The 15,221-nt window shown below is 38.6% G+C and overlaps 1 protein-coding gene across 1 annotated transcript in view; it reads right to left on the bottom strand.

Annotated features, from left to right (window-relative positions):
* Positions 1 to 4,339: 4,339 nt before the first annotated feature.
* LOC140157738 (uncharacterized) overlaps positions 4,340 to 15,221 on the bottom strand; it is a 46,949-nt gene continuing 36,067 nt past the window's right edge. Inside the window, exon 4 of the mRNA XM_072180985.1 lies at positions 4,340 to 5,942. Coding sequence (XP_072037086.1) covers positions 5,439 to 5,942 — 504 coding nt within the window. The 3' untranslated portion in view covers positions 4,340 to 5,438. The remainder of the gene's footprint in view (positions 5,943 to 15,221) is intronic.

The following is a 15,221-nucleotide window of genomic DNA, read 5'->3' as shown; positions in this document are numbered from 1 at the left end:
AGTACCTAGTACCTGTGAAATAACATACAATCTTACTATAAATAGGGGAATGTTGTATGTATGTATGTATGTATGTATGCCTATAAAGGCTCCGTCAGTTTCGATCCAAATGTCGCCAAATTCATACGGAGATCGATGAATATACGGAACGTGTTTAAACTTTATTTGGTTGAAAACGGTCAAGAATTGGCTGCAAAAACAGTGAAAATATGGGTAAAACGGGTTTTTGTTATGAAAATCTGTTGTCAGCCTACACGCGTCGCTGCAGCAGGCGGCAGCGCGTCGGCGCCTCGTATGCGTAATGCGCACTACGCCAATGGGCGCGAACGGCGCAGAGCTACGCGACTGCGAGCCAGAGACCAGTGGACATGATAATACGAAAAGAAGGAAAAATAAAGGACAAAAAGGTACGTGGACGGGTCACGGGATTATGATAACGGGTGAACACGTCCGCAGACACGCTATGAGAGGACGTAATAAATATGGGAAAAAGATGTTTGTTGTAAAAACAACATGAAGCAGTACTATAAAGAAAAAGAAAATTAAAATGAGGACAAAAAAGTACGAGTAATAGGCCAACGGGTTAAAGTAACTAAATGAAACGGGAACGAAACAAAGAAGGAAAGAAACTAATCAGGAAATGTAAGAAAAAAGAAGCTAAAATAATGAGAACAGAATTAAATAAAAAACATGGAAATGGGAAATCACAAGCAGCAAATAAACAAAGAAGCTAAAGGAAATGTAAGAAAGAACAGATTTAGAAAATAATGGGAACAAGGTTAAATAAATAAATAACATGGAAACGGAAAATCACAAGCTAAAGAAACTAAAAAAGAAAGTGTAAGAAGAGACAGGTTTAGAAAAATAAAATGTACCTTTTCAATGATTCTACCTGTTCAGTAATTATTCCTGTTATGGTGAACGCTCCCATCTAGCGGGGACCAGCGCTGAAGCGCTGGTATCCCGCTAGTCTTACTATAAATAGGGGAATGTTGTATGTATCTATAAAGGCTCCGTCAGTTTCGATCCAAATGTCGCCAAATTCATACGGGAGATCGATGAATATACGGGAACGTGTTTAAACTTTATTTGGTTGAAAACGGTCAAGAATTGGCCTCAAAATCAGTGAAAATGTGGTCCGTTGCAATCCAAGAAAAACAAAAAAAGGAGTCCGTTACTAAGCTATAGGCCTGCAAGCGTCGCACGGGCGTATCTAATGCCAAGCTCGCGTAGCGCAGCTAGCGATACCGCTGGTAACGCAGCACTACGCCATGGCACGCGTAAATCGACGCAGAGTCACGTAATGAATGATATTACGGGTGAACGACCGTAGCGTAATAAATACGGGACACAGAATGTGTGTTAAAAGTACAAACAACATGAAGAGGTAGGCCTACTATAAATAAAAAAGAAAACAAAATGAGGACAAACAGGCTGTGCGAGTATGTGGGTTATACTTAGTCACAAAATGAAACCGGGAATAAAATAGGCTAAAGAAGGAAAGAAAGAAACTCTTCAGGAAATGTAAGGGGAAAAAAGCTATAATAAAATCAGGAAGTTTAAATAAAAAAGCTATTAAACTGAGGACAGAATTAAATAAATAACATGAAAACGGAAATCACAAGCTATGCAGCAAATAAAATAGAAGCTAAAATGGAAATGTAAGAAAGGACAGATTTAGAAAATAACGGGAACGGGGTTAAATAAATATAAAAACATGCTTGGTAACGTAAAATCGGATGCTTAGCAGCAGTTTTTTTTTTAATGGAACAAAATTGGCCCATGTAGAAAAAACTAAAAAGAAAGAAAGAAGTTAAAATGGAAACGTAGGCTTAAAGAGGGTCAGGTTCAGATAAATATAATTTACCTTTGCAATGATTCTACCTGTTCCGTAATTCTTCCTGTTTTAGTGAACGCCCCATTTACTCATCTAGCGGGGACCACAGCGTGTGCCGTGTCCCGCTAGTACAATACAATAAACGGAATTTATATAGCGCCTTAGCATAAGTATGAACAAAGCGCTTTACAATGATCTTAAAAGTACAACTTACACTACATCTTAGGCTACAATAAAATGTACAACTTAATTAAAAATAAAGAACTTAGTTTGGAAACAAATAGGTTTTCAGATTAGATTTAAAAGTGGCCAGACTATGTGAAGTACGAAGTTTTACAGGTAATTTGTTCCAGAGAGCTGGCACAGAATTGCAGAAGGCATTATTCCCATATGTGTGAGTTCTTTTACATTCAAGCAGACTGCCATCAGCATGTGATCATAGGAACATACCATCAGAAAATGTGTGAGATTTTAGGAGATTTTGTATGTACAGTGGTGTTGTTTCATGTCTACTTTTATAAGCGAATGTGAGTAGTTTGTAGGTAATACCCTCTTTTACTGGAAGCCAGTGAAGCTCTTTCAGCAGAGGAGTGGTGTGTTCCATACGGTTTGCCTTGAAAACAAGTCTGGCAGCTCTGTTTTGTATCTTTTGTAGTTTTTGTGTGTTTGTTACAGTTGTACCATATAATAAAGAGTTACAATAATCAATTCGAGAAATAACAAGTGAACGGACAGCATTGTTGCAAGTATCTTTATCAATATAACAGCGAATGCATCCTATATTACGAAGATGATAATTTAAAGAGCGAGAGAAAGCAGATATTTGAGATGACATAGACATGGTTGAATCAAAAAGAACTCCAAGGTTACGTACAGAATCAGATGGTTTGATAATTGTTCCACATACGTTAAGAGTTGGTTCATATATATTTCAAATTATATGCAGAGCTAGCAACAAAGAATTCGGTTTTATCTTCATTCAGTTTAAGCTTATTTACATTCATCCAATTCTTGATTTCAGCAATACATGATTCCAATTTGAAAAGAGCAGTTACACTATCTCCAGGTCTGCGGGGATTAAATTCTGTATATATTTGTGTATCATCTGCGTATATGTGATAGTTCAATCTGTGTTTCTGGATAATTTTTCCAAGTGGGTATGTGTAGTAGCTAAACATCCCAGGACCTACCACTGATCAATAAGGGTTGGCCAAATTCCATTGTTTGAGTTTTAGAAAAATCACCACCTATACCAACTTGGCTATTGCGTCCTTTGAGGTAGGAGAGTATCCAGGATCGCACGGCTCCATTAATGCCAAGAGATTTTTCAAGTCTATCATTCAAAATATCAAAATAATATACTATCTAGACTACATTATTTTCTAGTTTTGAAATGTTCTGTAAATATATATGTGACCACCACAACTGAGCCCTGATGTCGCCAGTGCCACTGTTGAGATATGCTCCATTGAACTTAACAATAAACAATAGGAAACAAAGGATTTATTGACAGTTTTATTGATTTTTCACTACTTAAATGTCAAGTACTATAGACATGATATACATCATTTTAAAGCTAATTTCAAGCAGAATATTTTGGTTGAATATCTCAAAAATGATGATTGGCGACTTCAGGGCTCAGTTGTGCTGGATGGTCACATATGGTAAATAGTTCTGTGTTCTAAATGGCAGTAAAAAGGCATATTTACAAAAAGATCTATAAGTTGATGTTCTTATTAATGTGATACAATATCAGTATGTAACTGGAAACACTTTTTAAGTAGAACTGGAAGAGGTAGGCCTAGTTGAATTATGTATTTCGCCAACAAGCTGGTTGGAGCTATATTTGAAAGCTGCACTGGTCAAGCAGAACAGAATTCTGTTCTCTCCAAATAAAGAGTTGATGGTCAACATACTGCTGGCATTCTAGAGTCTATCAGCATTGCTACCAGAACTATTATAAAAGTGGCCCTATTGGTTAAGGCAAACATTTAAATTTTCTTTAAATTTAAGTATGTTAAAATTTTTAAGTATGTTAATTACAAAACTGAAAATTTTGTTTCAATCAGAAATTCAGCTCTCGAGATATGGTCTGTCAAAATGACATAAAACCAAGAAATTGGCAAGAACTTTCTTTTCATTATTTATGACAGGTCCCGTTGCCGGGTAATTTCTAATTATATATGCATGAATTATGCGAAAAAAAGTTTTCAGATACAATAGAGGCCGTCAGCCTTTCGCCATCTTGTGGGTACACATTATATGCGTGTTCATGCGTCGGACACTACGCGTAAGACGCAGCTTGCCACGCAGGTGTTTATCACGCATCGACACAGTGATTTTGCTGTTCACACATGGAGATCGAACGACCATCGCAGCGTGTATACCCACAAGATGGCGGCATATGACGTCACGCTGACGGCCTCTATTAAAACAGCTATTTGAATTTGCATAATTAGGGCCACTAATTAGAAAAGTTGATCAGGGCCCTAATTTATTATGCAAATGGAAATTTGCCAAATGCAACCATAGGTTTGTTGTATTTTATATGTACTACCCATATACCAAGTTTCAGTACCATACCTCTTTTAATTGTATCTGAAAACTTTACATTGCATAATTCATGCATATATAATTAGAAAATTACCCAAGCAACAGCACATGCCAGAAATAAAGAAAATAAAAAGAAAGCTGTTGTCAAATTCTTGGTTTCGCTCCCATTTTGACAGGCCATATTTTGGTAACCGAATGTCCGATTAAAATAAATTTTCAGTCTTGTAATCAGAAGAGCATAATTTAAATTAGAAAAAAATCTATACCCAATAGTGCTACCTTCAGTGAATAAGTTTGCAACTGGATATGGTGAAGGACTTGTTTGGACTTTCGGCAACCTGTCAAGATCAGGACTTAAACAGAGAGCTGAGAAGTACCCAGAGTGAAGCACTAGTGCTTTAGTAATATAACGTTGATAATTATCTGCACTGTGATTATTATGTCAAAGCATTGTCCAACCATACTATACTCATGACTGTAAATAATTAACACATGTGTTAAATTTTAAACTAGTGCATTGAACTCGGCCTTGGTCATAACACTATTACATTTTAATCTACCTCTAACAACACATCCATATGTCAAAAGAATGCTTATTTGGGTGTGCATATAGATTCAGTGCATATAGATTCAGTGTTACAACGTAGAGGGTTAAAGTTTTCTGGTTGTGATTTAGGGTGAGGCTCTAGAGACTAGAGTGGGAGTTAGAGTTAGGTTAAAGTCAGGTTAAGAATCGATCCTGAATTCAACAATAAGGCGATATGACAGCGGTGCTGAAAATATATTGTAATACAATGTCTCCCGAGGTACTTATCAAAAGTGCATCAAAAGTACCAAGATATCATTTTCAAAGGCAAAATATAAAATTATACATATTATTTAGGCATATCACCCATTTAAAATAGAACTTACTATATTAGTTTACTTTTTGTAGCCATCAAAATACTTTCTTGTTTAAGTTTTTCTCGTAACCTGACACCTACAAAAAGTGTTCATCCTTTCCTATCCCGTCACCAGTTGTTTCAGTTAAACGTTTAAAACTCACTCTTTAGTGAGGTATTTCCACCGTGTTGAGTTCACTTTTGAAATCCATGCCATTGACCCCTATATAGATCCCCTTTTCTCTACATGTATATCCACCATGGGTGATAGATGCTGTATAAGGTACCTCTACAATACCTTCCTCAACGACGAGATTGAACGTTAGCTCTGTGTACGGGGGTATTTCAATAGGGGCGTGCCACTCCCATTGCTTTTCTTCTGTTTTTGAAATCGTTTTGGTTTGACCTATTTCAAAGGTGTTATTTATGCCCACTTTTATATTGACTTTCCCAAACACAGGTACTCCAGCTTCGAACTTGGCTTCAGCGTTGATATTTAGCTTATTATTCCACTTGAATTCCTTCTTGTCGGTAGTTGTCTTGATTTGATTCTGCTTGATGTTGATAGTACTTTTGATGAGTGCGTTGTTCTTCCCTTCATAGGAGAAAACATTGGTTGCTTCCATTTTTTTCTTTGCAGCTTCCAAATCATACTCGATGTTAATCTTAACCTGAAAATATATATAAAAAAGGATATGAAATTATAGTATGGTGATTTATTATACACCAAACCCGTTCTTATTTAGCTCCATTACCAACTTGAGTGCAAAACACACAAGGCCCTGCCATCCGTGGGTCCATGGGGATGTAAAACCACATCGACCTGGACATCTGTTTGTTTGATTTCATTTCGATTTTACTGAACCCTTGTAAAAGTTTTCTGAATAAATTTAGACAATTATCCACCGGAACACCTTTATATAACCATAGGCTTTATATGACCCCACATTTAATGTTATTAAAACGTTTTGACCAAAACCAAAACCTTTTTATAACTTAAAATTATTGTTGTGCTTACAGGCAGATCACGAAATATCAAGAAAGCATATGTCATCAAAATTAATCTTCTTAAAGGGAGTCTCCAGCACTCATAACATTATGCCATGTTAGAAAAATAATTATCAAGCACGAATCATTGTATTGAAATGGGAACAATTTAAGAAACCATAACCAAAATTTTAACAATGACTCCTAGTTGACCTTTGACCACATTTCCCTTGTACCTCTGAGGAACCTTCACCTAAGAATCACTCTACTGAAGGTACATCAAAATACATTGGATTATGTGAACGAAGGAGCATTTTTAATAATTTTGAAAACTGACATCAAATTACCTTTGACCTGTGACCTAAAAATAACTTCCCTATAAATACCTCTTTACTTATAGACACTTTCAATGACATTTGTTGACCTTTGACCCCATCACCCAAGAATAAATCCACTGAAGTTAAAATTAAAATACACTGGATTATGTGGACAAAGGAACATTTTGAACAATTTTGGAAAATGACCTCAAATGACCTTGGACATGTGACCTTTGACCTACAACATAGCTTATACCTCTTTACTCATGGACACTTGTGTTTGACTTTGACTGTATACTTCACAACACTTCTGCAGAAGCAAAGCGCGAAGGGATGTGAGGGCGCAGGTGGTTGATTAATCGCAGCGATGTTTTGTTCTTAGGTGGCTTGTTACTTGTTCTTTGAAGCTTGAAGTTGAAGTAAGATTAACAATGTGTTCCGGTAGAGTATTCTATTCGCTGATGGTCTTGGGGATAAATGACTCTTTATGACAGTTCTTGGTTGCTTGTGGTCTATTGAAAGCCTTTGTGTTGTTTCTGCGGGTATGGCGGGCAACTGGTGTGAGAATTTTTTGCGCCGGTATGGCGACCTGACCGGTGATTACTTTCTGCATCAATGTGACGTAGCTGAAGCGTGTCCCATTGTAGATTTGTTAGCACACTACTGTATCTTTCATAATGTCTAGACAAGCAAATCTGGCCATCTTACGCTGTACCGGGCGCTGTACTCAACTCCAACTCAATGTATGAGTTCTTTTGTTGCTGGGTCCCAGACCGCACTACAATATTCGAGGTGCGAATGCACCAAGTATTTATAAGCAGTGGCTTTGAGCTCTGTGGAGCAGGGGGGTGAGTTCCTGCGGACGACACCCAGAACTTTGTTGGCTTTTGAGATGGTGTGGCTTATTTGAGTATCCCATTTCAGGTCTTTATTTATGTGAATTCCTAGATAAGAGTGTGAGTCTGTTTCTTGAAGTATGGACTGTTCTAATTTGTAATTGTGTGTAGATTTCCTCCTGGAGTGTGAGAGCGTAAGTGTAAAGCATTTATCAGCGTTGAATCTCATCTGCCAGCAAATAAACGGACCTCAGACGTGATGTTATCGGGGAGATTGTTTAGGTATGATAAAACAGAAGGGGCAGAGGACGGTGCCTTGAGGGATGCCAGATCTTACCTGCACCCACTGTGAATACTCGGCATCCACGACAACTCTCTGTCTACGTTTAGTTAGAAAATTTGAGACCCAATTATGCGTTATACCTGTGATACCAAAATTGTGAAGCTTATGAAGCAATCTCTCGTCAGGTACCGTGTGAAACGCCTTGCTAAAGTCCATGATGATCATATCAATTGATGTTTTGATATCAAGGGTTTAGCAAGGTTGTTGATCGTGAGTATTAACTGGGACTCACAAGAGTGATGCTGGCGAAATCCATGCTGTCTATTTGTAATGATTATGGTGTATGTTAAAATGCTGCATGATTCTACTGTGGAGAATAATTATGTTCAAAAACTTTACAGCATATAGGGGTCAATGACAGAGGCTGAGGCTTGGTACCCTTTTTTAAATATGGGGGAGATGTTGGCTGTGAGCCAGTCAGAAGGTAATGATCCTATAGTCAGAGATTTTTTTTAAATACATGTATGAGTAAACACCGGTGTGATTTCTGTAGCAAAAGATTTTAAATATTTTGCTGGGATCCCGTCTGGCCCCGGGGCCTTAGTTGTTTTCATCCACTTCACTCAGCAACTTGCACCTATACTTTGGCAGTTAACGAACCATTACTAACCTGCATTAGCATTGTTATTCTTGACATTTACGGCATATGGTTTACTAACATTCTTAACAGGGGAAGACGTTGCCTTTGGTGAACCAAGGGACAGAGAACCATCGTTGTTCAACGATCCCAAGCTACTAAAAGTATTTGAGCACTCAAAGCTGGAATTGCTAAACAAGTGACTCCCTGAATAGTTTGGCACACCACAAGCGTTGCAGATCCATATAATCTGACTCCCATCTAAGTTCTCATAAGTGTGGGTAGACATTACCATACAGTTAGTATGGTACCAGCATTTACAGCTGTCGCATCGTATTCCTTTCTGACCCCACTTAACGGCTAACGAACACACCTGAAATGGGAATTTAGGCTTATGGTCCAGGATTCAATTCTATGTCATGGGCATTAATCATTAGTAACAAATGCAAATACAACACAAGTTTTTCATTTGAATTGATGTAGTAAGGAGCACTCTTGACAATGCTCAAGTTACGAGGAATGTGTGCCGCTCGTAACACAGTCTGTTTAGCTAACACCATTGACACAGCACTTTCATTGAAGGAGACCCTGTGTCATGAATTAGACATTGGTAAGGCATACTGAATGTGATGAGTTGGGTAGTGACCAAACCCTGCTTTTTGATATCGGAAGTTAAAGAAGATACGAACAAGGAGAGAAGATGAACAAAGAAATCACTTGGCACCTCCGGGATTCGAACCTTAGACCCCCCCCCCCGCATGTCAAGCTCACGATCACGGACCGGTAGCTACACACGTAACGCTGCCCCGGGCAGCAATTCCGTGAGCATTTAACACTTAGTGTGATTGCGTCATCGCAGACCCTGGGATTCACGCATGCGCAATGGTTTTCATCGTGGTATTTTGTGGTAATTTCGGGTGTTAGGGTTAACATAGGCTTTAACCGGGAAAAATACATCTTATTTAACCCTAACACCAAACCCTGCTTTTTGATATCGGAAGTTAAAGAGGATACGAAAAAGGAGAGAAGAGTGGTATTTTGTGGTAATTTCGGGTGTTAGGGTTAAACGAACGTAGCAAGAATTCAGCCACTGCAACATGCCAAGGCCAGGTGCCACACCAGCGCTACTTATATACTCACAGCCAGCCGCACCGCTACCAATCTAACACGTCGCAGCAAGCAAGCGAAATAATAGACCAGTTTCTCCTACGACTTGGTCAATTGGCAACCCCATGCAAGTTTGAGACCTTAGAAGAGCAAATGATACTAACAAGACTGGTATTAGGATGCAGAGATCAAGCAGCAAGAGCAAGATTGTTCAGACAGACTAAGATAGACTTGAAGAAGATCACAGAGGCATTGCAAATCAGCGAAAGCCCTAATCGTCAACTAAAAGTAGTTGCCGGAAGTGAGGATAAGGAAATCAATTTTGCACGAAAGAAGAAAACGCAACACCAGTCAAGAAAAGGCAAGAAGAATTATTCAAGCAACACTCAACGAAAGACTGGTAGTAATGCTAGGAAGAAAGCAGAAGAACCTCACAAAAAGCTTATGCTTCTTTTGCGGCGGTCACCACGCAAGAGGACGAGATAATTGTCCAGCATACGGTAAGAAATGCAGCAACTGCAAGAGATTGCATCATTTCGCCAAAGTTTGCCTGTAGTAGGGCAGCCAAGACCCCATATGGACCGTCAGGTATACACGGCGTGGTAGAAAAAAGCCACTACCACCAGGAACACCCATGGGGGTCAACGACTGGGTGGATGTAGAATTCCAAAGTGGTGCAATTTTTGTTACATTCTAAAATGTGTAAAATATTGCCAAATGTACGGAGGGGAGTTTCTGCGCACGTGCGCCGAAAATCCGTCAGTGGATTCCCTGCGAATTAGATGTGATATGTGATAAAATATTGCCAAATGTGAGTTATGTACGTTATCCACCAGTGGATCTTCTGTGACCCCTACGCGGAACTTCCGATAGTGGATTAACTGCGCACGGCGGACGCAGGGAATCCACGGACGGATTCATTGTTTTGAGTTATTCCAATTTGGTACTTTGTTACTTAATTCACGTAATTGGATCATTTTCTGCACAATTAGCAGTATTCAAATATTTATTTTTGTAATCAGTGCAAAATATTGTATACTATAGCACACCTCTAGAAAATTATGCTAACCTAGTTTCATTTTCTGAGTTGTAACAACTCAATAAAGTAAGTGCAAATGAGTGTGACCAACATAATGATATCGAGTCAGCGTTACTCAAACTTGTACGCGTTGGCATTACTCGGAAAGTTAACGCAACGACTTACATCAACTTACTGAGTAATGCCAACGAACAATTTCTATGAGTGTACGGAGGGGAGTTTCAGCGCACATGCGCCAAAAATCCGTCAGTGGATTCTCTGCGACCGTGCGCAGAAATCCTCCACCGGCGACTATGTACGGGATGGACGTTTCTGCGCACGTGCGCCGAAAATCCGTCCGTGGATTCCCTGCGACCGTGCGCAGAAAGACTCCACCGGCACCTATATCACGGAGGTGAGTTTCAGCGCCGTCGTCAAAAATCCGTCAGTGGATTCGCTGCGACCGTGCTCAGAATTTCTCCACCGGATCTATATACGGAGGGGAGTTTCAGCGCACGTGCGCCGAAAATCCGTCAGTGGATTCCCTACGAATTAGATGTGATATTTATCTGTACACTTGTTTGTTTTTGTTAAGGTAGTTCATATTTTTCACAGTGTAAAATGTGTACAAATTCACGTAATTTGGGTAACATACAAACTATTTTACACAAAAAGACATTTACACACCTTTGACCTACTCTGAAATATTCATGTTTTATGAACATGAACGTCGATCAAGACTCTTCATCTGGCGCCCGATCGCCAGATCAACCCATATTCAGCTTCGCTAGCCGTCATCGCAGAGTTACTTATATACCGTTTTGTTTGTTGCACAGCTGTGAAAGCGAATATGGGCTGATCTGATGCCCCTGATGACATCAGTTGAATTTCCTCCTGAGGCTGTGGTACGGTTGAGGGACGCCCTGCCTTACCATCCAGGGAAACCAGTACAGTGGCGGCGGAAGCATTAACAGGAAGGGAACGAGCATATTTTGTCCCTATTTTGTGCCTGTTTTACTGGAACATCTGGAAGCCTTCAAAAAAAAAATTAAATTTCAAAAATGAAGGTGAATTTTGGTATTTGATGGACGAGTTCATGCAAAGCACACACAATTTAGAAATTTTACCCTATTTTGGCCCAAAATACAGTGTTTTAGAGTTAAAAGGAAACATGCACAGGACAATTACTTGCTTTAAATAGTCTTCTATTAGGATTCATAGGTGGGACGTCACCTATGGACAAATTTGGGAGGACATGCCCCTCCCCCGCTTCCATGGCCTATGAGTGAGGCAGTTTGTTGAGAAAGTCCTAGTGTATAAGAACTTGATAAAAGTGGCCAAGCAGTGATGAAGAGTCTTGATCGACGTTCATGCTCATAAAACATGAAGATTTCAGGCTAGGTCAAAGGTGTGTAAATGGGAATTTCCATAACCTGACCACCTTTTCTGACTACCTTTTCTGACCACCTTTTCTGACCATCTTTTTTGACAATCTTATTTGACATTATTTTGATGTTTGCTTCATTGTTATTATCTTTACACTTTGCACAATAATGTTGTACCATTCTGGATGTTAAGTGACATAAAATTGAAATTATTAAGTGAAATTTGTTTTGTTTTTCCATACTTCCATGGTTTTTCACAGGGCAGTTAACTTCTCAGTTTAGCGAGGAGACAGTTATCATTTCAGGTGCTGGGTCAATAATCAATAGAGCTATGAGTAAACACAATTACCACTTCACAAGGTCACATTCAGGCCTATGGTCAAACATGCCCTGATATATTAAGGGTGAGGCATGAATGTGAATATGGGTTTAAGGGTATACGAGGTATTGTTGGTCGAAGCAGATTTTCATTTATCTGAATCAATATATTATTGAAAAATAACACTTTGGTGTTTTGCAGAAGTTCATTATACAAATCATATACTTTGGAAAACTTGCTTAATTTATTGTTTATGAGTTATGTACGTTTTACAAAAGTGTTGTTGTTTCAGCCCTAGCTCTCTACAACATAACTCAAGAACCACAGGACCTACAAAAGTATATAGATCTGTGATATTTGAATTTTAATATTCTACACGCTCGCTATGAATAAGCCCAATCGCCATAACTTTCAGGTTTTTTGGGACACTTTCCCGGGGACACTTTGACCTCTGACATATCTGGAAAATTGCTGTAATCATTAATTTATTATTGTAATAATGTTATCATAATAAATAATAAAATAATTAATTTATACAATAATCAAATTTTTGGGTTTGTTTTTATTCTAGTAACACGTTTTAAGTTATATTTTGTACGCTCAAAACCCCAATTTTTCTGTATTTTCCCGATAGGTCAAAGGACAAAGTGTCCCAAAACTGCAAAATGTGTCCCACAATGCATTGCAAACTTCCAATGCCGATTGGGCTTATTGAGCAATGCAATTTTTGCTAAAGCCCACTACCATTTGCAAGGTGCTGTGAACTACTTTGTTTTCTGCTGCTTCGACCAACAATACAGGGTGTATCAAAATTAAGTATACAGTTTGAAATGTGCCGCTAGATTAAAAAGCATGAGGTCGTTGGTCAAAATTCTCTAGTTGATAACTTAATCAGCATCTTGTCCTCCTATAGCTGAAAAATCACTGGTGTGTGACCAATAGTAAGGATTTGGCGGCTACTTTTGTGAACCGAGTACAAAAAGCAGTTGCGCGAAGTCAATTAAAACAAAACAACATACAAATCACAAAAAAAGTCTCACGACTTTCTTTACTGTTTACAGTTATTGACAGTTTTAGTCTTAGTCTTCCACATGCCCACAATTCTTCTCTATGCAGATTTCGGCTTTTCTCAACATGGCATTCACACCACGTCTAATGAGAGGTCTGTCCTGCCTGAGAATATCAACTTGTGCAATTATGCGTCCCTAAAGTTCATCAAGGTCTGCAGGAAAACATTTAATGCAAACTCTGCTTCATCGCCAATGGAGAAATCTTCCAGGAAGCGTAGAGGACGGACAAGAAGCCACTGACAAAACACAATGCGACATTGGTGATCTGCTTGCTGAAGTTGATGTTTCCTTATCGTCTGATAGGGATGAAATCGCAAGTCATAAACAGTTAGTTATTCTGTTAAAGGTTGCAGAGGGTATTCCAAGTTCATTTCGACGGTAGCTAATTTGACCTCCTGCTTGGCCCGCCTGCAGAGTGTTACGGACTGCTGGGATATTAACAGCAGATCTTCCAGTTCAGGGGCGACCACAATGTTCTCTGTTCAGATTACGACTCGTTCCAATTATCTGATACTTTGCAACATTTCTGTAAATAGCGCCATGTGAAGGGGGACGTGCATTTGGGTACTGCTGACGGAATCTTCAAAGCACTTCTGCTGGACTCAGGGTGCAATGGTACACTGCAACAAAGAAGGCCCTTTGCTCTGGCGTGTGCTGTGGAGTATCCATTTTAATGTTGCTATTCTCCTTGTCAAGTAAAACCTAGCATATGTAAGGAGATAGTTGCCCAGATTTACCAAAAGTCAAGTGTTATGTAACTCACACATGCACAGAATTGGAACCCTAACAATGCGGACAAATGAACTGTACATCTGCATGTTTCTTTTGGCTGTAAAAAATAACAAGCACCGGGCATTTAAACCCAATTGACTTCGCGCAACTACTTTTTGTACTCGGCTCACAAAAGTAGCCACCAAATCCTTATTAATGTTCACACGGCAGTGATTTTTCAGCTGTAGGAGGACAAGATGTTGATTAAGTTATCAACTAGAGAATTTTAACCAAAGACTTCATACTTTTTAATCTAGCGGCATTTTTCAAACTGTATTCTTAATTTTGATACACCCTGTACATCGTATACCTTTAATTGTCCATCAGACAGACAAAGTCTGAACAGGGAAGTGCTGAGGGTAACACTAGGGAGCACTCGTTCGAATGAAGTCAGGAAAATTGGATGTGTGTGCAAAATGTTATTTTATTTGTTTTAAATAATTTCATTTACCATGAAAGTGTTGTAGTTTTTAAGTTTCAAGTTTTTATTTGGAAATTGCTTTTTACATCAGTGGCACTTTCGATCCGATGGTGCATCCAAGACATTAAATATACAAACAAAACTGTATTAAACAAAACAAAATCAAAGGATACTCGACAAGCAAAAGGTACAAATAAATAATCTAAAGTGAGAAAGAAATAACAACCATGTACCCTTAAAATGTTGTTTATCTATTAACAAGTCCCAGAGAAAAGCTTGCTAATTATCACCCAGCATGACTGTCTATGATTATGGTGTAAAACACTAGGATCCAAAACATTCTCATCTATTAGTGCACAGTTCTTTAACTCCAATACATTTGTACATTCATTGAATGACCTTTGAAAATTGGGGGTACAAAAACCTCATACTCTGCAACTTGAGGTCAAATTTTGCACTATGATTGTTTAGTTAATGTTATTGGACTGTGGCATTGGGATAAGGCCAATCAAATATCACAGGGCTCACTGTAAAAGCTGGTCAGAAAAGGTAGTCAGAAAAGGTGGTCAGGTTATGGAAACACCCTGTGTAAATGCCATTTTGTGTAAAATAGCTTGTAAGTTACCAAAATTACGTGCAATTTTAAACATTTTACACTGTGAAAAATATGCACTTACCTTAACAAACAAATAGTTATTTAGCCCCGTATTTGTAAACATTGCATAGTATTGTCATTTTTCTGAAAATTTTGAAAATTTACATAAATCAGGCAACATCTTGCACATTTCTGAGTGTACAG

This window comes from Amphiura filiformis, chromosome 7, assembly GCF_039555335.1.
Source record: "Amphiura filiformis chromosome 7, Afil_fr2py, whole genome shotgun sequence".
NCBI lineage: Eukaryota > Metazoa > Echinodermata > Ophiuroidea > Amphilepidida > Amphiuridae > Amphiura > Amphiura filiformis.
Note: the sequence above shows the minus strand (reverse complement) of the source record. Positions and strands in the feature narration are given on the sequence as shown.